Genomic DNA, 24,855 nt, shown 5'->3' with positions numbered 1-24,855 from the left:
GGGATGCCATTCTGTATATGTCTTGATTATATTGGTTGATGAATAAAGCTGTTTTGGCCAATATACCAGAGGAAAGCCGGATGGGAAATCTGAACAGAAATAGAGAGTGGGTGAAGTTGAGGTTATGCCATGTAGCTGCTGAAGGAGAAAGATGCCAGAACATTAGCAGTAAGCCACCTCATGGTGATACATAGATTAATAGAAATGGGTTAATTTAGATATAAGAGCTAACTAGGAATATACCTGAGCCATTGGCCAAACAGTATTATGTATCTGTGTGATTATTCAGGTCCCCGGGGGGGGGGGCGGGGGGGCGGGCAGGAAACAAAAGCACAGTCTCCATTTATAGAAAAATTAGCTTTCTTAGCCAGACCGTAGTTCACATGTGACCAGTGACCACTGTGTGGGACCGTGCAGGTGGAGAACATGAACTGGTCCATCCTAAATCATATCTGACCTGAGGCATAGTTGAAGATTCATCTTTACTCTCTCACCCAGCTTGAGCCTGGCCAAGGCACAGCGAATATTCTATTAGAAGGTAAAATGGCACGGGGGAAATGGTGACACTAGCAGGTCACATGACTTGACACATGCAGGGAAGCCTAGGGTGGAGCCTCGCCTGACCTCTGTGGACCCAAGTGTCCCTGAACACTTGGACAATTTCCCGGGTCCATGAATCTGTGATTCTCTACACAGGGACTGTGGGTCTGCTCCTGGGGGCGATCCTTATGAAGTATAGTTTTGTTATAGCTTTATTTCCCTTGTGTGGGAAGAGGCATGACTGGCTTGCCCTGTCCACTGGGTTGTGCACTTTTAATAACTGACTGGAGTCAGGCTGTCCTGAGGACTCAGTAAATCAGCTGAAAACATTCTGATAGGAGCCACAGAGCACCACAAGACAGCCACACCGTCACTGGCAAATGTCTTAGTTTCTTTACCTATGAGATACGTGCAGATGGAAGAGACATAAAACATTCCTGTAGGCCCCTGCACACAGGTGGCTTTGAGATTTATTCCTCTGGTTCTTCTTGCCCCCATACCCTCAGAAGATGGTACCTACCTTTCTATTAATGTCAGCCTTCAAGTTTTTAATGGTACACATGCTGCCCCCTCCATATTTGTGGTTGATTTTGAGAATCACTATAGGTAGCTCATGTAGAAGGCAGATCAGTCAGGTGATGTTTCTCTGGGGTTGGCTAGTTTCAGGGGACCCAGTGGCCTCTGTAGGCACTGATTTCTCTTTCCCTAGCATGCTCTGTCCTAGCAGCCGGTTCAGTCAGCAGAGCAGCTCTGAAAAGCCACACACATAATCCTGGACACCCTAGCCCTCGAGGAGGGTGGTCTCTATCAGAGAGGACATCACAGAAGGACTTCGATACACATGAAAGCAGTTGCCTTGCCTATAACATTCTTGAAGTCCTCATTTGGATGACTTGTTCCTCCTTGTTACATTTTTTTGGTTTGTTTGGTTTGGTTTGGTTTTTCAAGACAGGGTTTCTCTGTAGCTTTGGTTCCTGTCCTGGCACTAGCTCTGTAGACCAGGCTGGGCTCGAACTCAGAGATCCGCCTGTCTCTGCCTCCCGAGTGCTGGGATTAAATGTGTGTGCTACTACCACCCAGCTCCTTGTTTTGAGTCTTGCAATGCTGTATTCCCAAACATGGAAGGCAAGCTTGATGTTGGGAATTACATACATGAATCAGGTCTTGGAGAAGTATTTATAATGTTTATAGGAGGGATTGAGGGAGGGAGGAAGGGAGGGAGGGAGGGAGGAAGGGGGGAAGGATAGACATATAGGAAGGGAGGGGACCCTATAAACTGAGAACTTGTTTGCCTTTGTCCTATGTGACTTTGATGTCATTTTTGAGTGTGGTGAACCATCTCCTCAAGAAAATGGCTTTAAGGATGCAGTGTGCCTAGGTACCACCAGCCTAGGTCTGCTGGCTGATTTTGAAGACCGCCCCAGGCCATCCTTGGCAGGCCCACAGATCAAAGCAGTGACTCAGCTGAGCCGGAGGTGTTAGCTTTCCTGTGTTGGAAGTGGCATTCTTTCCCTTCTCTTCTGCTCATCACTCCCCAGCCCTTTCTGTCTTCCTGGGTTACCATCAGCCTTTCCATATGACTTTCTCTTGCTGATTCTCAGAAATCTTCATCCGGGTCCCATGGTGAGTCATTCTGCCAGTCTAAAGTGGCCTTCACCCTCAAGCACTGGATCAGACAGAAGCTGGAAGACAGGGCCAGACATGGCTGCAGTCTAGAGCCCTGGGGTGTCACAGAAAGCTCTGGATCCCCTGCTCCGTCCTGTACTGGCTAGCACAGGATGCTGGACGACTGTCGTAGGTAGTCAGAATGACACTAGGTGACTCTGGAGGGGCTCATCCTTTGACACAGTGAGTAATTCTACCTGGATGTAGTCACAGCGACCCTATCTTGCATCTCCGGGGCAGTGTTAAGTGTCAGGAAGAACATTCTATAAAGACTCACTCCCCACAACATGCTGTCTTGGTGGCCTTGACAAGCCTCAATTTCGTCCTCTATAAAATGGATTAATCGTAATATCATCCCCAAACACATGATGGTAAAAGGCCATGCTGTTGGAAGGCTCATTGTTATTACTGGGACACGCACTGCTATGGAGTTTGGCCTAACTCCTGTGGCACTGATCCTTTCGTTGCTAGCAAGGACCTAGTAGCTGGATTTATTGCAGCTGATAAAGAGTGGCAAGGAGAGGTGATCTTAGTAACTTCAAAAAGAAGCCAGGGTCCCAAGAGACCCACTGTTCACCAGGAAAGCCTGCGTGTCTCAAAACACAGGCCATGTTGAGGATGTTGGTAACCAAGGGCTTCCGAGCCCCTTCCTCCTCATGTGTTCTGTTTGTTGGATTTCATATACACTGCAGGCGGTATGCGAGAGTGACCCCACCCCCCGAGCACACTGAAGCCCCCAGAGAAAGGCAGCAAAACCGTCATTTCACAGGGTGACTGTGCTGTTTTACGCAGTAAGTGTCACATTTTGGAAAACACACACAAGCATTTCTTCTTGGCTTGTCCTTCCTAGGGACCTGAAGTTGGATGGAGGGAGGCAGTCAGCAGGGGCCATGAGCCTGAAGGAGATCGTTGGCCTTGATGGTGTGGAGCTGGGTGCTGATGGGAAGGTAAGGTTTCCAGTATCCGACACAAGGCTCAGGATGCAACACAGAGCTAGGATGTAAGACTTACTTGCAAGGTTACACCACATCACTGCAATTCTGCCAGTGTGCAGACAGAAACTGCGAGTCAGTAACTCAGCAGAGGCCCGGCAGGAGGTCCCGAAGTATATGCATTTCTCTGCTAACACTTTTTATAGATGATTGTGCAATACTCACACGCGAGCACACATCCACATTCCAGGGTGGGGTGATGGTTCGCCTCTATAAACTGGAGGTGCTGGTGAGCACTAGTCCAACCACTAGTGAGGTTTTATCTTCTCCTGATCCAGGAAGCCCAGCCCGGTGGCCACTAAACCGTGGTCAGTTTGCTGTCCCACTAAACAGGTATATTCCTCTTTCACCCACAGTACTGGGAGCTATTATACGCTGACCACTGGTACTGGGTAATAGGTCATCTCTGTACAGCCTCCAAAAGCCGGCACCCCTGGGCAGAAGCTCCCAGTGTGCCTGCCGGTGAGCAGTCCTCACCTCAGGGCAGCCATCACCTGTGTGTCCAAGACACAGTCGCTAGTCCAGGCTTTGTGTGGGTTGCGTGCTCGTCCTCACCCTAAAGAGTGAATGTTCACCGAGGAAGGAGGAAGGTGGAAGGTTGGGGTCGAGCAGAGGGTCACGGCTAGCTCCTTCAGGGACACATGAGAGGAGCCAGAAGTCCTTATCAGAGACTCCTGAGGCCTGGTGTATTCTGAATCCTCTCTTGGATTTAAGATACCTTGTACGTGGCATAACATTCCAGCACATTCTGAGATGGTACCTTATTGTCTAGCACGTGAACATTTCGGCCACCCACCAGGATAGACAGACCGGATGGGGCCAGTTAAACTACACAGTTCAGAATCTGTTCAGGTGAGGCTTGGGTATGAAAGTGGCACCAATTTGGCAAAAATGAATACCAAACAAGTTGCCTCTTTCTTCCTTTCTTTTGTTTTGTTTTGTTTTTGAGACAGGGTCTCTCTATGTAGACCAGGCTGCCTTCAAACTCAGAGATCTGTCTGCCTTTACTTCGAGAGTGCTAGGATTAAAGATGGGCCCACCAGGCTGGGCTACCAGTTGCATTTTGCCAATCCCATTAGATTCCAGAATTGCGTGTTTTTTTTTTTAAAGCAAACCTGATCTTAGAGTAGCAACGGAGCAGAAGACAAGCCGGCCACCCCAGGCATAACCACTGCTCTTTGTTCTTCCCTCTCAGACAGTGTCCTATACCCAGTTCCTATTACCCACAAATGCCTTCGGAACCCGGAGAAATACCATAGACTCCACCTCCTCCTTCTCCCAGTTCCGGAACCTGAGCCACCGCAGCCTCTCCATAGGCCGGGCCAGCAGTACCCAGGGGAGCCTTGACACAGGTAACATTAGCTCAGAGGGTCTGGTGATTCATGGCAGGAGGTGCCTCAGTTTACAGTACAAATGGGATAAGGTCCATGGGTGAGGTGAGGCGGGCAGGCACCAGGTATGAGCTCAGGTCACACAGGCTCAAACACATACCCAGAAGACCTTTCTCTTAATTAGCTGCTCTGTTTGTTACCAGCCCCCAGGGCCAACCCATGTGAGAGAAGCCCAAGACATTGCTCTCTCCCAGCCCCCCAGTCCTTAGGCTTTTGTATTCTATTGTGTGTTCTGCCTTCTGCGTTTCCCACATCACCGGATCCTGACGTGTGGGCCTGGGTGCACATTTCCGTTGCTCACAGTTATGACTGGGGATAACTTTTGAGCCGCACATTCCATGTTCCCGTTGCTCACAGTTATGAACGGGGATAACTTCTGAGCCGCACATTCCATGTTTCCGTTGCTCACAGTTGTGAACGGGGATAACTTTTGAGCCGCACATTCCATGTTCCCATTGCTCACGGTTATGAACGGGGATAACTTTTGAGCCGCACATTCCATGTTCCCGTTGCCCATGGTTATGAACGGGGATAACTTTTGAGCTGCACATTCCATGTTTCCGTTGCTCATGGTTATGAACGGGGATAACTTTTGAGCCCCACATTCCATGTTTGCCCATACACAGCTACAAGGATGGAAACTCTTAGCAAAATTCCAGCTGAGGGTCTAGGAAATGGCTGGCAAAGTACCAGCCACAGAAACATGAGCACCTGAGTTCAGATCCGTGGCAGCCACGTAAAAGGCCAGCACTAAGGAGACAGACAGGCAGACCCACAAGAGTGTTGCTGGTCACTGGCCTGGCAGTATTGGTGAACTCCAGGTTCAGTGAAAGACCCTGTCTGAAAGATGGTAAAAAAGTGATTGCGAGAAACATTATATCAACCTCTGGTCTCTACACACACTTGAATACCTGCACACAGACTTACAAACTCATGCGTACACTTACACACACTAACCCTAACCCACACATGAAACTCCCTAGGTCAGTCTGCCCCTGTCCCAATTCCCCATCACCTGCAAAGGTCATTTGTGTCTGTGTTTTCTAGTGGCTGTCACGGCTGGGACATGATTCACACACAGCAGCCTGTCCGGAAGCATTTACCCAGGTCATGGCCCCGAAGGTCACAGTTTACCCAGGTCATGGCCCTGAATGTCACAGATGAGTTTAGCAATTCTCTCTGAGGCTGGTCTAGGACCATGTGCTGTGACCTACAAGAGCATAGGGCACATGCTGTGTCAAGTTTTGTGTTCTTCTGGGTCAGGGAAATGACCACATAACTTACTAACATAGCAAAACATCAGAATGGTAAGAACTGGCCAGTCTTTTTGTAAACATGTGGATGTACTTCATTGCCAAGCAGAGATGGTCCCTAGACATCAGCCATTGGTGTGACTCTGAGACAAATGACCCTGAGGTCTTCTGTCTTCAATAACTGTCCTCAGCATTTTCCCAGCAACCTCAGCTGGAGTCTGGGGCCCCTAATTGCCATTTTGCTTGTGCCCTTCAGGAAGTGACCTGGGAGACTTTTTGGACTATGACCCAAATCTCCTGGATGACCCGCAGTGGCCTTGTGGCAAGCACAAACGCGTCCTGACTTTCCCTTCGTACATGGTGAGTGGTACCTGCTGACGGGTTGGCGGGTCTGTTAGTGCTCACAGCATCCCTCAGAGGCCTCGGAAGAGGTCTCTGGACTTTGCACCTGGGACATTCTATTGAGTTCTCTAATCAGAGTTGCAGGATTCTGGTTAACTGGCCTAGGAATGCCACTTAGAGAGAGGCTGAGGAGGTTGGGTCCAGTGGACATGAAAGCTACCTCCTAGCTTTAGAGGCCTTCACTTCTAAGAAGGGCATGCCAGAATACACACCCCGGACTCCACCAGGGAAGGGCCTGACCTTTTCACGGGAGCACCAAGCTCAAGCTGAGCTGAGTCTGAATCACCTCAGTGACTGTAAGTCTCCACAACACCCCAAACCCTGTGTGAGTAGGACACAGGTGTTACAAGCAACACTGTTCTTGCTGTGTGTATTCCGTGACTTCCTGGTTTTCCGTGTGTAATTTTGATGACACATTCTGGCTGACTACCTTCCCTACCATGGCGGGCTCTGGTAGAGCTGTCCTAATTGCTGGAAGCAGGAAAGAGTCTACAATGCAGAGAAATGGATTGACCAGGCCTGTCAATCACAGCATCAGCAGAGGGAACATCTGGCCAGATGCCCTGCCTCTCCGTGCCTTCTGCATCCCATGGGCACTTCCTCCCCTGGCTCACTCTAACTCCTTATATTAGAAGCCCTACCCTCAGCATTGAGCCCAAGGAATCTCACCGAGGTCTTTTGTGTCTATAGAGGCCAAGGAGCAAAGCGACTCCAAGTCCTCAAAGGTTGCCTGCATTTGTGCTTAGAGTTTAGAACCCCTGGTCAGCACTGGGCCTTTGCCGGTTACTATCAGTGTTTGTAGTCAGAGCCTTGCTGTGCCATATTGGGTAGAATGCACTTCCAAAGTAATTTAATTTAAAATGGTCGCTGTCCTTACTTTTAACTACTTACCCCTCAGACCCCTCAGCTCCTAACATGGTTGTGTATAGGTAGGGATTGTTGGGTTTAAATGTTCGCAGGTTTGTTTGTTTGTTTGTTTCTCTTGCATACCCTGTTCATTCAAGGAACACAGCAAGACTCATTCACCTCGGTGATCAAAGTGACAATCCAGTGACAAAATCCTGTGTCTTGTTCTGAAGGAGCCACTAAGAAGTTGCTGTCTGCATGAGGACATACGTTTTCAGTGTGGCCCACTTTGTCTATGGTTGATCACTTTATTAACTAATTTGGGCAGGAAACTTGCTCAGAACCCCAGGGAGACCCTTTGCTATTGGCAGGAAGTGGGGAGCTGAGCCTCTGGCTCCTGAGTCGGGCTCTGCTCACTGATTTTGCCTGCCTCTTTCTGGATGGGCTGTCTCCGTGCAGTCAGCAGTGGGAGCTAAGGGCAGGGTATGAGGCCATTCTCTGCCTAGAAAATTAACCGATATCTAGAGGTTTGAGAGAGTATGAAGGTGTACTGCTTATGGCTGATGTTGGGGTCCTGCAGGGGACTCCCCTATGGAGATGTTGTCTTGTGGCAGCACTGACTTCCCTTTGACAAGAATGGCAGGTTCCAGATACCATATACCTCCTTATTATATCGTGAGCTTTGGAGTTCTGGCCCCAATCTGTGCAGACACAGATGACACAGCTAATTTGCCCCCTTGGACACTTGGATGACTTTCCAAGTGAGAGTATGCTTGCAGCCCTCCTCATCCTGTGTTCCCAAGTGGGTCGTTTTTCATGTCTTGACACTGGGCTTCCAGGAAGAGTCTGTGTTTTACAGAATGTGATCATTCTTTGACTGCATTTCCTAGTCCAGGCCACAAGGCTTCTCCACCTATTCTGGCCCCAGACAGTGGTACTTTTGATAAAAGACAGGACATCCATTTTTTTTGTCTTATCAGTTAAATTGTTGACAATGTGTGACAAACAGCTTCAGGCCAGCTTCTGCAACTCAGAGGAGCCTACAGCCTACAGGGGATTTAGATTGATCTCCTAGGAACTAGAGTGCAGGATTCTTTGGTTTCACAGGTTTGCCTGACTTTTGTATGCTGCGGAGCAAATCTAGAATTTGCTCATTCAGCAAATGTAGTTGCCACCCTACAATGTGCTTCCTTGTTTACTGGAGAACTAACCATCCATAGTCCCCTCTCATCGGCCTTAGAATGAGAGGGAAAGCCCAGCGACAAGCAAGGAAGCAAATGACAGTGGTCGTGAGGAGGGTGTGGAAGATGCCATCCTGGAAAAGTGACAGGAGTTGACGAGGGGCATCAGAGATGGGTACCCTGTGGAAGGCAAGGATGTGTGCAGAGTGGAGTTGAGACCATAGAGTGACGAGCCTGCATCTGTAATGGGCTGGTGACTCCCAAGAGAAACAGCAAGAGTTGGAGTTATTTGAGCAGTTGTTAAAGGGCCCTCAGTAGAAACCTGAGGCCCATGAGGAGGAATAGAACCCCAACAGCCATCCCATCAGGTAGATGCCAGGTCTCTGAGGCTGGACTCTCCTGTCTGCTGCCCCCAGCGCTTCCTCACCCCGACTGCCATCCCATCAGGTAGATGCCAGGGCTCTGAGGCTGGACTCTCCTGTCTGCTGGCCCCAGCGCTTCCTCACCCCGACTGCCATCCCATCAGGTAGATGCCAGGGCTCTGAGGCTGGACTCTCCTGTCTTCTGGCCCCAGGGCTTCCTCACCCCGACTGCCATCCCATCAGGTAGATGCCAGGGCTCTGAGGCTGGGCTCTGCTGTCTGCTGCCCCCAGCGCTTCCTGCTGCCGCTTCTGCCAGCTCAGGGGAGCAAGGGACCACCAACCTCTGGATCCTGCTGTCTAAGCATCATCTTCTCAGACCACAGTTCTGTCTAAACCAGTGGAGAACCCAAGCCCAAGGCCTTGGGACTGTGTGCCATGGAATTTCAGGCCCCATTAAAGCCATTTTAAGTGTGTAGTCTTATGAATTCTGTCACCGTCCTTTGGTCCCAATATAGATCTAGTGTTTTTCTAATTCCCCATTTTCACTAAGGCCCCCACTCTTCTGACTTCTGAAACTGTATTTAGTTTTTCACCTGTCCTGGAAGTTTGTGCAGATGGAATTAGAGACAATACACTCTCTTTGGTCCGTTGTTCACACAACTTGGTGTTAGTGAAACTCACCCACAGAGTTATATTTAATTGCTGAGCAGTGCTGGATGAACACAGTTTACCCAGTCTCTCACTGATAGCCACCTAGCTGTCTCTGGTGTAAAGGCTATCATGAAAACTGCTGCCGTCAATATTTCTGTATGTGGCTTTTTGTGAGCATGGATTTCTTTTTTCCCTGGATGAAGTCCCTATGGGTGTTCATTCGGCATCAGCCATCCAGGCTGTAGATGGATAGATGCTTCCACTGCCGCTGTTCCAAGTGATATGCCAGAGAGCCACTTGTCCCTCGGCCTGTTGGGAGGGTCTACAGGAGGACTCCCTCACTTCAGAGTGGATGTGGCACTAAGATGACCTTGCACTAGATGTTGAACTTGAAGCCTCCCAGGGCAGGTATGGAAACCACAGTACAGCTGCACCTGTGGTTCAGCCCGGAAACTTCTAGAAGGTGACCACAGAGTACGAAAGCACGTCATAAAAAGAGACCACAAACCATGAAGGCACGTCAGGCTGCTTGGCTGCATGCAGGCTCTTGTTGGGCATTAGCTAATGTCCAGCCAGAGGGCGGGAGGGTCCTGTCAGGACCACGCTTCCTGTGCCCTGCACTGCCTGCTGCATAATTGAGGAGAGTGGTTCTTTATCACTAGAGCTTGGCAGCCTGTACTGGCAGTGGTGGACAGTGGTTCTTTATCACTAGAGCCTGGCAGCCTGTACTGGCAGTGGTGGACAGTGGTTCTTTATCACTAGAGCCTGGCAGCCTGTACTGGCAGTGGTGGACAGTGGTTCTTTATCACTAGAGCCTGGCAGCCTGTACTGGCAGTGGTGGACAGTGGTTCTTTATCACTAGAGCCTGGCAGCCTGTACTGGCAGTGGTGGACAGTGGTTCTTTATCACTAGAGCCTGGCAGCCTGTACTGGCAGTGGTGGACAGTGGTTCTTTATCACTAGAGCCTGGCAGCCTGTACTGGCAGTGGTGGACAGTGGTTCTTTATCACTAGAGCCTGGCAGCCTGTACTGGCAGTGGTGGACAGTGGTTCTTTATCACTAGAGCCTGGCAGCCTGTACTGGCAGTGGTGGACAGTGGTTCTTTATCACTAGAGCCTGGCAGCCTGTACTGGCAGTGGTGGACAGTGGTTCTTTATCACTAGAGCCTGGCAGCCTGTACTGGCAGTGGTGGACAGTGGTTCTTTATCACTAGAGCCTGGCAGCCTGTACTGGCAGTGGTGGACAGTGGTTCTTTATCACTAGAGCCTGGCAGCCTGTACTGGCAGTGGTGGACAGTGGTTCTTTATCACTAGAGCCTGGCAGCCTGTACTGGCAGTGGTGGACAGTGGTTCTTTATCACTAGAGCCTGGCAGCCTGTACTGGCAGTGGTGGACAGTGGTTCTTTATCACTAGAGCCTGGCAGCCTGTACTGGCAGTGGTGGACAGTGGTTCTTTATCACTAGAGCCTGGCAGCCTGTACTGGCAGTGGTGGACAGTGGTTCTTTATCACTAGAGCCTGGCAGCCTGTACTGGCAGTGGTCTCACTATTACCTGGTTTCCTCCCTCCTTTGTGGGTGTGAAAAACAATTAAGGAGAGAATATGAGAAAGAACTGAGCTAAGGGCAACAAAATTAACCCTGACGAATGGATTGGCGAGTTCTTTTCTTCCCTTATTCTGCTCTGACATAAAAAACGGACAGATGATGATGTCTATAGATACTCACATCTCAACAGAATACCTGGTAGATGGGTCTCTGGTGAAACTCTTCTCATTCCATGTACTTACTAGCAGCTTCCTAGTCCTTTGGCAAGCCCACAGCATCCTTGCCTCTCCCTTAAGCTGTAGAAATGTATGTTAGGATTCTGATTTCCAATCCACTATGAAGTGCTAAGCAGTGGGAAATGGAGGACTCGGTATAAAGATTCATTTGTCCTGCCCTGCTTGGTGCTTGGTGGCTGGACTCTGCCCCCCACCTCCATAGATGGAATTATTCTTGTTGATTATTTTCGTTAAGAATTATACTGGTAGCTTAGGTGCCCACCTGGTTGCAGAAGGGGCTGCCCAGATCACTGCCTGCAACTGCTCCTTCCTTTTAAGGCACGGTGGGGAAACTGAGGCAGCCTCACTTCCTTGGAATGTTCCCACTAGGATAAGGGTGAATTTTGGCCCCAAGAGACAGTAGCAGGGTAGGCAACATGCCTGACTCTGTTGGGAGCTGCTTGGGAGGATGCCCAGACTCCAAGCCCTCGAGGAAGGAGGCCAGAGCTCCACCAGACCCTCTGCCACCTGTTAGCTTCTAACATCCCACTCTTCTCCAGAATCCTTACTGAGGCATATGGCTGCCCCCTCTGCCACTGCTGGTGTGGCTGAGTGGAGTCCAAGTTCATCTCTTGGACGTCCACCTTCATGAGTCAAGGCGGAGTAACGATAGAAAGCAGTGTACCCCAGTGTCAGCTGTAGGCCTTTCATCTTTTTCTGGGCCCCCTCTCCCCCCCCCCTTCTCCCTGCTCCTGCCTCTGGTGAGGGCCACGCTCCTTTGTGAATCACAAAGCTGTCTTTGGGATGGGGCTCCTCCCCTCAGCTGCCCCTCCTCTTTTCCTTTACACAGCTGAGTGCACACTACTTCCTGCGGCCAGAAAGCTGCACACAAGTGCATCCAGGGACCTCACTTTGATTGGGCCTCTTGTGGCCTGGAGTTAGGTGATGTGCTGTGCTTCCAGGCCAGGAAGGAGCTATGCCCTGTTTGGTTAGCCCTTTGATTTATAGTAACATGCCTGGCAAAATCCAGCATTGTAAGTTTTTGTAACTGGTGTGTAGACCTGTAGTAAGCCTAAAGTATCAGCTCTGTGTCTCATTTCTTCTTCCCCACACCAGAAAGGGTGGCTAGCAGGGACTGGGAATCCTGCTGCCGAGTCTCCCACTACCGCCTCTCTGGCTCATTGTCAGCACTGCAAGAACAGTGGTCTCTGGGGTGACTGGGAGGGCCAGCTGTAAGGTCTTTGTACAGCTCCCTCAAGAGAGCTTGCCATGCTCTTTTCTCCACGGAGACCTATAGCTCAGAAGACAGTGGTGGCTAGGGTAGAGGGTAGCTACAATCCTACAAGGTTTGGAGTCAGACCACCCACTCAGCCTAATTCACTCCAGGCAGGTGAACACAGGGACAGCCCTCCCGATCAGATGTCCTGTGGCCATCAGCACAAAGCAGGTATCGTGTAGAGATGCCAGAGGAGGGAACTGAGGGCTAAGTACTTCAACAGTGTGCTCCAGGCTACCTGGATGCCGTGTGGCAGAGCTGGGTGCAGAAGCAGAGCTCTGGCTGAGTCTCCCTGAGAAGCGGGAACCATGGAGAGCTGCCACAGCAAGCAGGGAAAGAAGGTGCCTGTGAAGCCCCCCCCTCCCCCCGCAGACCGAGGTTAAGGCTGACTCTTGGGAGGCCGAGATGACCCTGGGACAGGGGCTGAACCCTCAGCCTCAGGGAACAGGTGTGGTCAGAGGCTAGCAAGGTTACACAGCAGCACCGTGAGGTCCAGCCCACGACTGTGGCCAGGACTCTATCCCCTAAGAGATGCTGTGACTTCCTGTGACCTTAGGGCATTGTTTGCTCTCCTGCAGGTTCTCTGTAGATGTGAGCGAGGGAAAGTGAGGTGAGTGGAGAGGAATGTGGGCCCTGGTCTGACATGGTTGTATCGCAGGAAGGGACAGAAAGGATGGGGTGTTGTAGTGAGTCGTGGATATCAGAAGCTGGGGGTGGGGGCAAGGAACATTCTGATGTTTCGTGAGTACAGCCTGCCAGCCTGCCCAGATTGTAGACTTTCAGCTAGGTCTCCAACCTGCGATTGTCAAAGCTACCCAGATGGTGGGAGCTTGTTACAGCAGGCAAGGAAACCAAAGTGGCCACTTCCTGTTCTCAGGCAGTCTCGCAGAGCACAGCTCACCACTGCTAATCTTCCTCTTGTATCTAGAGGCATTTCACTGCCCCCTACACACCCCAAAATAGACTGAGGCAGACAGGCTAGAGTGGCTGTTACTGGGCCCTTGCTTGAGAAATGTGGGCTGTCGCAAGCTTCCCTCTAGAGTCCTGGGCCACTGGTTTTACCTGGCCATGCGCCGATCTCATGCTTCGTGTGAGGAACACCTTTGTTAGGGCTTCCTCTGTCACTCTTCCTGGAGGACTACCAACTTCTTGGCAGTCAGATGCGGAAGCTTGAAGAGAGACAGCCTCCCTGAAGATCGAGTAAGGGGTTTCTCATCTTCACAGTGCCTGTTACTAGGCCTTGACCACAGCTGATATTTGCAGAGGACCCTACACGTGCCTCAGAATGAATTATCTAACTTAGGAAAGACCTGACGTCAACAGCATGGCGGGCTCTTGAGGCTAAAGCTAGAGGATTGGGAGTTTAAGGCAAGCCTGGGCTTCATGGTGATACTAGGACAGGAGGAGCCCAAATAAATGAGCAAGTCAAATGGCAGATTGGAGCTGAGCCTTAGGTGCTGCGAACAGTCCAGAGGACATGGGACTACAGCTAGGAACAAGCACACAGTAGGTTGAGAGTGGTACAGATTCACTTGTGCCTGCCAGTGGCATCCCTGTGAACTTGAGAGCTTTGCCATCCTGGTAGTTGACGACCAAGGACTGGGCTGAGGGTCTCACATCAATACTCTGTTGCCCAGCCTGTACTCACTCACTACCAGCAAAGGACACCCGAGCTCTTTACCCCAACAGCAAGTATGGAGCCACCTGTAAACTGCACATGTGTGTCTGTTACAGACGACTCAGCATCCACTCCAGATGGGGCTACATGGTTCTGTTGGGAAAGTGCTTGCCTTGTAAGCCTGAAGACCTGAGCTTGGGTCTCAGGGCCCATGTGAGAAAGACTGGGCCTGACAGCACACTTGTAATTCCATCTTTGGGGAGGCGGAGCAACAGAAAGGATTCCCCAAAGCTCCCTGCTGACTAGCCCTGTCTAATCAGTGAACTCCGGGTCCGCGGAGGGCCCTGTCACAGCATCCCTAAAGATGCTACTTGAGGTTGTCCTCTGATTGTTGTCTACTCCCAACTTCCGCAGTTGGGAACCCGCTAGCACTACTGCCAGCTGCAGGCCGTGCTGCCCTTGCTGGGTCTCCACCTACAAGAGAGACATCTACAGCCAGTGAACAAGAACTGCCAGCCACTCTTGGTAGCAGAAATAAGAGGAGTGCCACCTCTTCTCCAGTCAGAAATTATTTGTCATCCCAGCTGCAAGAGTCAGAAAACATAACTGCTAGCTCTTGGTCTTTGTGACGGAGCAAAGCCTCCCAGAATGAGGCAGAATATTTAGTCATAGGGAAAGCAGCCTGTGCGCTAGGGAACTTAGCTGGGTGAGTCCAGGATGCAGCGTCACAGAACAGAATGGAAAGGATTGTTGGGTGGCAGGGGTAATCTGATACGCAAGTCTCTAGACTTCAGACATAGAAGCCAACTAAAAAGTAAGTCATGGTAGACATATCTTGGCTCCTAGACCAGAGATTGGGTGACTTTGACTTGCTAAGGTGATCACTTCTCTAGCCTTGTCTGTATTCACACCTCTTTGTGATGGCTCCATGAGAAGGCTGCTACTGTCAGCTATCCATCGTCTGATTAGGGAAGAACAGCCTGAAAGACAGTGTGTAAGGGGAGCTGGAAGGACCAAAGTGGAAGGCCAGGATCTCACTGCTGGCCCTGCCTGCAGCTTGCCGAGGTTGGGACACGCTTCTGCACATCACTGGGCCTCAGTTTCCTCACATGCAAGTTGAGATGGGGTGCATTCAGAGAAGCATTAGGTGAGCTTCCATATTCCCACCTGGGCCTCCTCAAATGTTTGGACAGACCTGTTGGAAAATGCAAAGGCCCATTTGAATCGGATGTCTTTTTGGTGTTACTCACCTGATTTCTCGTCTCCCCAAATGTGAGCTGGATTAGCAGAATCAAGTTAATATAGCTAACAGTGTTTATGCTCCAGGGAAGGAAAATGCCATTGAGATCACTTTTCATTGGGCATATGCAGCTTCTAGTTGCCACCAAATACAGTTCATGTGCCTATTCTAAGTCTTGTCAAGCTAACGTGTAGCTCAGTGGTATAGCACTTGCCAGAGCATACCCAAAGCCCTGGGTTCAATTCTCAGCACCGCCAAAATCTAAAATCTCATTAAGCATCACATCAAACCAAGTGTTCAGAAAAATCCACAACTTTAGTCAGGGTCACTGAGAAATGTTGGGTGGAGCCTTCTGCTAGTGGGTCATCCCTGGGGCTGGGTGGCCTCCACCTCACATCCTATGGAAAACAGTGGCCTGCTGGGGTCACTTCTGTTGTCAGCCTAGAGTGCTGGCCCTTGGCAGATACACTTTGGGGATGAGCCGAAACTAACTGGCGTGACCCAGCAAAATATAAAATCAGGGTTAAATATACAGAGCACTGAGCAAGGGAGCCCAGGACATTCCCAAGGTTCAAAAGGAACTTGTCGTAGACAGAAAGTGAACAGGTTGGTGGTTGGATGGAATACCGGATATAGTTGTGATAATGGTTGCATAACAAGGTGAAAGTCTTAATGACACTATTGGTGCCTTAAATGGTGAATTTTATGCATGTTTTGTCACGTCTTACAAAAAAAAAAAGGTTTAAACAGCGGCTGTAATGTGCAGTTTAAACAGAAGCTGGAATGTGTTGAGCATCTGTAATGTGCAGGGACTTGTACAGTGCATCTCTCCTGGTTCCCAAGGTAACCAGGGAAGGTGGGATGTGAGGTGCTGGGTAAATGAGTCTCCCAAAGTCAAGCCAGGGAGGGGCTGAGGGTGGAGCCTTTGAATCCTAACCCATATGGACAACAGGTTGAGACACAGTCACGTGTCTGATGGTCTGTCTACTGGCTGCTTCGGGCCTTGTACGTTGTTCATACATCTGACCCGTGGTTACAGTGATGTTTCTTGTCTCCTCTATTACAGACCACGGTGATTGACTACGTGAAGCCCTCAGATCTCAAGAAGGACATGAACGAAACCTTTAAGGAAAAGTTTCCTCACATTAAGTTAACACTCAGCAAAATCAGGAGGTATGGGAGCTATGGATCACGCTGGACTTTCCAGCCAGGCCCCCTCCAGCCCACTCCAAGCTCACGCTGTATTGTAGTTCTCCTTGTTCCTCAGGAACAGAAATACATTCACGTTCAGTAGACACTCTTCTGCTACTGACTGACTCATGCCTGGATGTCATGGGAGAGCCCAGGGCATCAGGCGTCAGGCCAGACTCCTGACCCGCTAGTTGGCACAGCTCTTGGGGAGTTATTCAGTGAGAAAAACCATTTCATGCTGTCTGCCTGCAGCTTGCCAGCTCAGTGAAACTGAGGCTATAAAAAGTGAGAGGATGGAGCTGGAGGTGGGTCTCTGTTGGCAGAGTGCTGGTCTTCCATGCACAGACATGGGTTCACAACCCAGGCGTGGTTATACAGTCCTGTAATACCAGCACTTGGGAGACAGAGCAGAAATCTGAAAACACGAGTTGTGTCTAAAAACAATTGAAGGTCTCAGCTTTCTGGGATGCAGGCAAAACAGAAGTGCCCAGAATTGGCACCTGAAGGCATGAGATAACTCCATCTACCTAGACATGACTTCAAGGCCCTATCTTTGAACAGCCACCAAAATAGCCAAAACAGAGACACAGGCCGGATTTCCCAGGCAGATGATTGGATGGGTTTGCGGATCTGCCAGCTAGAGAGGTGCTGTCTCGCCTTGTGGCATCCACATGCTTCCAACATCACAGGCGTGTGCTCACCACCTCTGAGATGCTGGAGCATGTGCAGGGTGTACCCTAGTGTGTCCTAACACAGACTTGGTTATGGCATTTTCCAAGCCAAAGTATAATAAGAATTAGGTATCCATGCTTTGTGCATTTGCTAGGCCGCTTTCCCAAGGACCCTAGTGGTTCTGCCTTTAGCCCAACTCTTCTGCCTGACTTAGCGTCTAATCAATACTTGGCAGAACTTAGACCAAGCACCTGCTATAGCTCTAAAATAAGCATGGGTCCCTTTCTTCACTTTGAAGAACCCCACCATTTTCCTGGGAACTCAGATATACACAATGTTCTGTGGTATCTGTTTCCTGCTCTTTGGAGTCCTGCCTGCCCGTAATCCTTGGACGTGGTGATCTGGGCCGTGCTGTGTCTGTGTTAGTAGACCCACAGAGGGGCCAGAGCCCTAGCTACTCAGTCTGCTCCCACATCAGTGTGGATTAATCTCAGCCTACATCCCCCTGAGGGACGGAAATGGAGAAAATGCCTTCCAGATGGTGTCATCGTCGTCTTGAGGGTCCCCAGAGCTCTCTCAGGACTCCTTGCTTCCTGTCTTTCTCCAGTCTGAAGAGAGAGATGCGGAAGCTTGCCCAGGAGGATTGTGGCTTTGAGGAGCCCACGGTGGCCATGGCCTTTGTCTACTTTGAGAAGCTTGCCCTCAAGGGGAAGCTGAACAAGCAGAACAGGAAGCTCTGTGCTGGAGCGTGTGTGCTGCTGGCAGCCAAGGTCGGAAGTGACCTCAAAAAGCATGAAGTCAAGCATCTAATTGATGTAAGTGAGCTGGGTCTTGATGGGGGGCCGAGGGTGCACTCAGTCCAGGGGTCCAGGCAGACGGACTTGAACGGCTAAAGGGATGAGGACTGCAGAATGATTTGTAGGGAAATAGATGATTGACCTGGACAAGATTTAAAAAGCCATCATTAGAGTCATGACCTAAAAACCCTGCTCAGAGATAGCTTGAATGATGAAGTTTGTGTCTTAGGGTTTCTATAGCTGTGAGGAGACACCATGAAGTGGAAAGCCTTATAAAGCAAAATAAAGCAAAATGGGGCGCTTACAGTTTCAAAGGTTTAGTCCACTGTCATCATGGTAGTAGGACACGGTGGTGTGCATGGTGCTGGAGAAGGAGCTGAGAGTCCTAGATCGTGATCTGCAGGCAGTAGGAAGTGAACTGTGGCATGCATGTGGCTTGTGCGTAGAAGACCTCAGAGCCCACCTCCACCCCAGTGACACACTCCCTCCAATAAGGTCATGCATCCGAATAGTGCCGCTCCCGTTGGGGGCCATTTCCTTCATACCACCACATATGGTATCCACAAGAGTCTTGTGAGCAGCGTAACTGTAGAACACCCACCAGAAATTATGGGTTCAATGTAATGGTGTGGCCTTACTTCTCAAGGACAGCCCCACCAAACAGGGACACCCTGACTGCCCAGGGTGGGTTTATGAACACCTGTTTTAACCAAGCGTGTAGGCAGGCTTTGTGAAAGAGGCCCAAGCCCCTTGCGAGGCTAAGGCAGGAGGACTGAAGTTCAAAGCCATCCAGGGCAACCTAGTGAGACCCTGTCTCAAGTAATAAAAAAAGTGGGGAGGGCCAGGAGGTGGTGGTGCACTCCTTTAATCCCAGGCAGAGGCAGGCAGATCTCTGGAGTTCAAGGCCAGCCTAGTCTACAAGAGCTAGTTCCAGGACAGGCTCCAAAAGCCACAGAGAAACCCTGTCTTGAAAAACAAAACAACAACAACAAAAAAAGTGGGGAGGATGTAGTGCAGTGTCGAATGTGTGCCTAGCGCGTGTGAGGCCCAAGTTCCCATTCCTAATACACAAATGTATATTGTATGTTGTGTGTGTACTGTAGTGTATAGATAAACAAAGAAAAGCCGATCAAGAGCCAACTGCCACTGAGAAAATACGCTATCACTCACAGTTCCCAAGAGAAAGGACCTTCCTGTGGGCTGCTAAAGCACAGCCATGGAATGGCTGGATTAAACAACAGAAACTGTGAAAACCGGATGTGCCTTTTTTTCTGAACCTGGTCTCCTTTGAGGTCACCAAGTTCATAAAGACTACCCAACTCCTCTGAGCCTAACTATCTTCAGACCCCTTATCTCCTGACTGCTCTTCACTGGGGCCAAGGCCATCACTGTTCATTTGTGAGGACCATACCCTCAGTGCATATGATCAGAGCCCTGTGGGGGCAGAAGGAAAGAGAAGAACTGTGGACAAGAGTCTTCATTATTGTTCCCAGAAAGGGGTTCTCACCAGGCAGGTGTGTAGGCCTAGGAGTGGCCAGTTTGGAGAATGCCTGTCTGTGCTGGACTGCCTGCAGGTAGACAGCAGCAGCATCGGCGTGAAGGAAGGATCTGGACCTCTCTCGTTTTAAAAGCGTTCTCACAGGAGTGTCCACTGCTGACTGGAGCATTTGAGGAATGGGTGTTATAAGTGCTCAAAGCCTGGCATGCACAATTAAGTGCCCTGTAAATGTTAGCAATTCTTCACCCAATAAAAAGTGATCATCCAGCTTACTGCTCAAGTCCCGAGGCTCTGCTTTCTGGAAACCCTGCAGACCTGGTTCCTGGATGGTCCCAAAGAAAGGGCTTCAAGGCAGACTCATTGCAAGGCTGAGATCTCAGAGCAGCTGGATTCACCAGGTTTATGGGCAGGAGTCACATTCTGATAAGCGATCCTAGCCCCAGGGCAGATCTACCAGGATGTCACATCAGGCTCACTGGCTGTGACTAACTGTTGGGGGCAGCAGGAGGAGTGTGGTAAGGAAAGGCAGGGACAGCAATGAGGATAAGCTGTCACAGGCACAGAGCAGACAGTTGGTATGATGTCCTGTGTATCTGAGTACCCACTGTCTCTACTGAAGAGAGTAAGGTAGGCACTTCCTATATATATTTTTTAAGAAAGAATATTATTTAGGGCATGGTTTACTAATTTTCAGAAATAATACAGGGTCCAGTGTGTGCAGTAGATACATGAACATGGAAATGACCATTGCGTGCCAAATCCAAGCTGAGCATCAATAGGCTTATACAGTTATCCATTGGCTTTTCCTGGTTTTAGTTACCCAAGTCAACCACAGCCCCAAATACTGCATAGGAAAGTCCTAAAATGCCATTTGTACATTTTAGCTTGTGCACCAGGCTCAGCGTGTGGTGAACGTTCTCCCTGTCCACCTCAGGCACGAAACGCCATGTGTCTTGTAGCCACCTTGTTTGCTAGACTGGCTGCCCAAGCATCCTAGTATGCATGTCTGACCTACTCCTATGACAGCCTGGGTCACAATGCCTTCCTCTCATCACGCAGGCACTGCATGGCTCAGCCCAGAATAAGCAACAGAGAAAACACATTTGTGGAACTTCTCTACAATATGGTTACTGCTTCAGTTGCTGTCGAGCTTATAAATCGGGCACAATAAGTCAAGTTTTACTATAGATACACTATTTTATTACATATCTAGAGGATATGGTATTTTGTGTTCAGGATCTACTTGGGGGTCCCCAGATAAAGTGGGGAATTTATATACTATGCATATAACTAATGCATCTTTAGAAGTAACGCTCATACAGTTCTAAGCATATTCATACGGCACACATTTAATCAGAGTTCAGTACTATGCCACATGGCAGAAGCTGACGGTATCAACACAGACCAACAATTCTGATCTGAAAGTAGCACCCTCAAGTGAGGTCTCCTCTCAGTTTTACCTCAGGGCCTCAGCCACTGCTCTGTGAGAGTCTTCATTAGCCAAAAGCTGAGCTTAAACTGAGACCAAGTGCTCTAGCCAAAGAGGGAACTTTCTATCCCCGTGTCTCTTCTGGTTCTAATCCTGGAAGCCTGCCTTGCCGAGTGAAGAGGTGAGGGGTCATTGCCACTCAGCCGACAGCCTCACAGGGACTTGGGTCCCCATGAGAGAGGAAAAGACTAAATTATGTATCTCATGCCATGCCAAGACTGCCTGTGATGATTGCTAGCCGAGGTCTCTGACCGCTAAGTCTGACTCAGTTATGGCAGGTGCAACGAGAATCCCAGCTAAGTGGCTCAGCGCAGCCGTTTCCCAGCCATGTGACTGCAGATGAGCGAAGTCGGCCTCTTGAGTTTGACCACCTGTAAAGTGGGCACAAACGCAACATCAGTGGAGTAGTGAATGGAGTTGTCCTGAATCCCCAGACAGACGGCCCTCGGGGACAGTTCGCTGTCTGCACGGACAGATGGACAATGGTCTGGGCATGTTTTCCTCACCCCTGAAACACACACTGGAATTTGATTTCCACTGCAGTGGTGTTGGAAGGGGACACCAAGGAGGACTTGTGCCATCTTTTGGGAGTTGATGTCTCCTGAAACTAGAGTAGCTACAAGAGCAGCGTGTGAGGAGTGCGGCTGTTAGGCTGTGCGTCCGATTTCTGGAGGGCGTGGCTGTACGGCTGTGCGTCCGATTTCTGGAGGGCGTGAACCCTGCCTGCCCGAGGTGGAGCGGCACAATACCTTTACCAGACGCATCTGCCCGACCTCCAGAACTTCTCTTCTTTTAAAATCCCCCCAGCACCCAAAGTTCTGTTACAGCAGTGGAGAGCAGATGAGTCCTTGATACTCCCTAGCTTGATGGTAGAAAATTGCACTTGGAAAAAAACAAACAAAAAAGCCTATGTTGTTAAATGCAAAACTAAAATGGCTCTGTTGACTTTACAGAAACTGGAAGAGAAGTTCCGGCTGAACAGGAGAGAACTGATTGCCTTTGAATTTCCGGTGTTGGTGGCCTTGGAGTTCGCACTTCATCTTCCAGAGCACGAAGTCATGCCCCACTATAGACGCCTGATCCAGAGCTCCTAGCACAGGCCCCAGGAGGGCCAAGGACGCTTCCTCTGAGTGCAGCGGCCTCGCTGCTACCAGAGAGGAGGGCTGGAGCCTGGCATACCACGCTGAGTCTCCTGGCAGCTGTATTTTTTACGGAGAAGCCGTACCTGGAACTGGCTAGGGAGATGTCGCTCAGGCTCACCAGGAGGAGCGTGGGCTGGGGATGAGGTTCCCGAGTCCCCAGGCGGAACTCAGTTGTGCCCATTCCTCCCAGGCCCATGTGAAGTTCGAAGCTGCTCAGGGCCGTTTCTGCAGACTGGTTCTGACTGGGAGCGTGCTGTGCTAGAACAGAGGGAGCCGAATGTGCAGGGTTGGGAGAAGCTGCTTACAGTTCCCTCTCCCTGTGTCAAGAGCGTGCCAATCTATTTTTATATCTGCCATCGGAAGTGCACTTTCCCTGGGCACAAGGGTGTGGGTGTGCGAGTGTCTTAGGGGCACTGTGACACTTGACTCCCAGGCCAATCCCCACCTTCTATGGAGCTGAACTGCAATGATTTCTAGGTAACAATGACTCGGATCCAGAGTGACTTCTCTGCTCTTAGGAAATAACACTGTTTAGAGACTGAACCTGCCACCCACCGGAGGGGCAGCAGTTCCCAGCCGGTGTAGCGTAAGTCGTGTAGAGTGGCGCTGGGAACTTCCTGCCGCCACACCATGGGCTTCTGTTTAATGCTGTAGCTCCTGCCTGTGGAGACATGAGGGCTGCACTCCATAGCGTGTATTCCTGTACTCTATGTTAGAGTGCGTAATGAGCGCGTTTATTGTGCTCATATATGTGTGTATGTTTTAAAGTCTGTATTGGGGGTAAGACGCATGATTGGAGTCTTGTGGCTTTTGCAGCTGGGACAAACTACCTTTCAAGCTGTGGTTAAGTTGATTGTTGTTACAAAATTGTGACTTGTCCTGATTCATTCTGGGGCTGCCTGTCCTGAAGTACTGACCATGCTGTCACCTGGTAGTTATACTGAAGAAAACTATGGCCTTGGAGAAAAAGAATTAAAATATTTTGTTCTTTTGCATATACATAAATGTGTGTGTAAAGATCAAGTCTCAGCCACTTGTTGTAGTCAGGGTTTCTATCGCTGTGACGAAACATCAAGACCAAAAAGCAAGCTGGGGAGGAAAGGGTTTATTTGGCTTACACTTGAGCATTGCTGTTCATCACTGAAGGAAGTCAGGGCAGGAACTCAAACAGGGCAGCATCCCAGAGGCAGGAGCTGATGCAGAGGTCATGGAAGGGAGCTGTGTACTGACTTGTTCCACGTGGCTTGCTCAACCCACCTTCATGTAGAACACAGCCCAGGGGGCACCATACACAATGAGCTGGGCCCTCCCCATTGATCACTAAATGAGAAAATGCCTTACAGCTGGATGTCATGGAGCCGTTTCCTCAGCTGAGGCTCCTTCCTCTGATGACTCTAGCTTGTGTCAAGTTCACACACACACACACACACACCACCCAGTTCACACCTCCACAGCCAATTTCCTTGTATCCATGCCACCTCAGAACTTGTCAGTCCTGGTGAGGTCGCAGGCTGAGACCCCTCTGATTACCTGGAGAAAGAAGGGTGGAGGAAGCAAGCGTTTACAGCGCTCACTCTGTAGCCCAGGCTGGCCTCAGACTTGGAATCCTTCTGCCTCAGCCTCCCCAGTGTGCTGTAGGCATGCCCTAACATATCTATGGAACTGAAGCTTGTTATTAAGACATTCCAGTTTCAGCCTCCCAGGAGCCGGACAACAGCTGCACACTAGCACTCCTGGCCCATATGAGGTGGAGAAGCTGCTGCTGCCGTGAGAACATGAAGCCTCTTAGGCTTAGTTAGCTGAATTCAGTCCTAAATAATTTGCTAGCAAGTTTCCTCCTCCAAGTATCAGTTGGGTGGGATATGATGGCACATGGTCTTTTTGGTTGCTCAATAGTTCAACTAATATTTCAGGAACACACTGCCTACAAAGCAAACTGGGAGGCACAAAGCCTCCAAACTCTGCGTTTCCTGACCTTCAGGATGTCCGTGGCCATCCTTTGCTGGTGGTGTCTGTCACCACATACCCAGGTGTGCTTTCGGACTCCCAGCCCCTCATTCAGAACCTGCCGGAGAGAGAACTACCCCGGTAGACAAGGCTCCTGGAGGAAGAGATGGCCCAAACAGTTCCCAGGTGCCAAGCTGGGATTTAGGGAACCAAGTCCTGCCCTGTATCTTGAAACCAGATTTATGTTCTTGGATTTGGAATGGTTCGTGTTTGAGCAACTATAGGTGGTTTCAAGACGTCACTAGTCTTTTCCCTTTTAGTTTAAGCACTGTGTGTGTGGAGGCGGGAGTCTCGTTTTAACTTGGCGGAGGGGGTGCCTTCACTCCCAGCTGGTGGTCACAACTCCAGCTTTCCAGGGGCCACAGAAGATGAGAAGAGTTGGGAACACACACCACTCAGACTCAGGAAACCTGGGCCTGCGCTGTGAGAAAGACAAGAAGGCCAGTTCTAGAAGCTTCTGTGGCTTTGCCCTTTGCCTTTATCACAGGGAGAATCCTCTGAGGACTGACCTGAAGCTTTCCTAGGGCAGTCTCTAAGAAAACTCTGCTCAGTTACCTGCTCCTTGAGACAACAGGGCTGACCCCAGTCTGGTCGGCAAGGCACGGTCACCTCTGCTCCAGCCTTCCCTGGATGCGAGGGCACAGATGAGAATCAAACCCTAAAGTGGTACCCATGAGAACGGGGTCAGTTCCCATGCCTCCCTGGACCTGTCCCAGAAGCCCCCGCCAGCCACTTCTTCTCTGCTGTATCAAATGCAAATAGGGTTTGTTTTCCTCAGCCATTTCTTTCTGGTCAGAAATTCCCCAACCAGTTTGTCTGTTATCATTAGCCAGCAGGCTCCACTTGGAGTGGTCACTTCCCACAAATCACTCCGTGTCACGTGT

General features: G+C 50.1%; 1 protein-coding gene across 5 annotated transcripts in view; it reads left to right on the top strand.

Annotated features, from left to right (window-relative positions):
* Window positions 1-22,985, top strand: part of Cables1 (Cdk5 and Abl enzyme substrate 1) — a 111,450-nt gene extending 88,465 nt beyond the window's left edge. For 2 of the 5 annotated variants that reach the window (XM_075969292.1, XM_075969295.1), the window contains 6 exons: window positions 3,056-3,152; window positions 4,393-4,549; window positions 6,098-6,201; window positions 16,242-16,348; window positions 17,646-17,853; window positions 21,776-22,985. In XM_075969292.1, the coding sequence (XP_075825407.1) occupies window positions 3,056-3,152; window positions 4,393-4,549; window positions 6,098-6,201; window positions 16,242-16,348; window positions 17,646-17,853; window positions 21,776-21,916 (814 nt within the window). In that variant the 3' untranslated portion in view covers window positions 21,917-22,985. The remainder of the gene's footprint in view (window positions 1-3,055; window positions 3,153-4,392; window positions 4,550-6,097; window positions 6,202-16,241; window positions 16,349-17,645; window positions 17,854-21,775) is intronic. The other 3 variants (XM_075969291.1, XM_075969294.1, XM_075969293.1) reach the window with 2 other exon arrangements.
* Window positions 22,986-24,855: the final 1,870 nt, after the last annotated feature.

This window comes from Microtus pennsylvanicus, chromosome 4 (genome assembly GCF_037038515.1).
Source record: "Microtus pennsylvanicus isolate mMicPen1 chromosome 4, mMicPen1.hap1, whole genome shotgun sequence".
Lineage (NCBI taxonomy): Eukaryota > Metazoa > Chordata > Mammalia > Rodentia > Cricetidae > Microtus > Microtus pennsylvanicus.
This window is presented reverse-complemented; position numbering and strand designations above follow the sequence as displayed.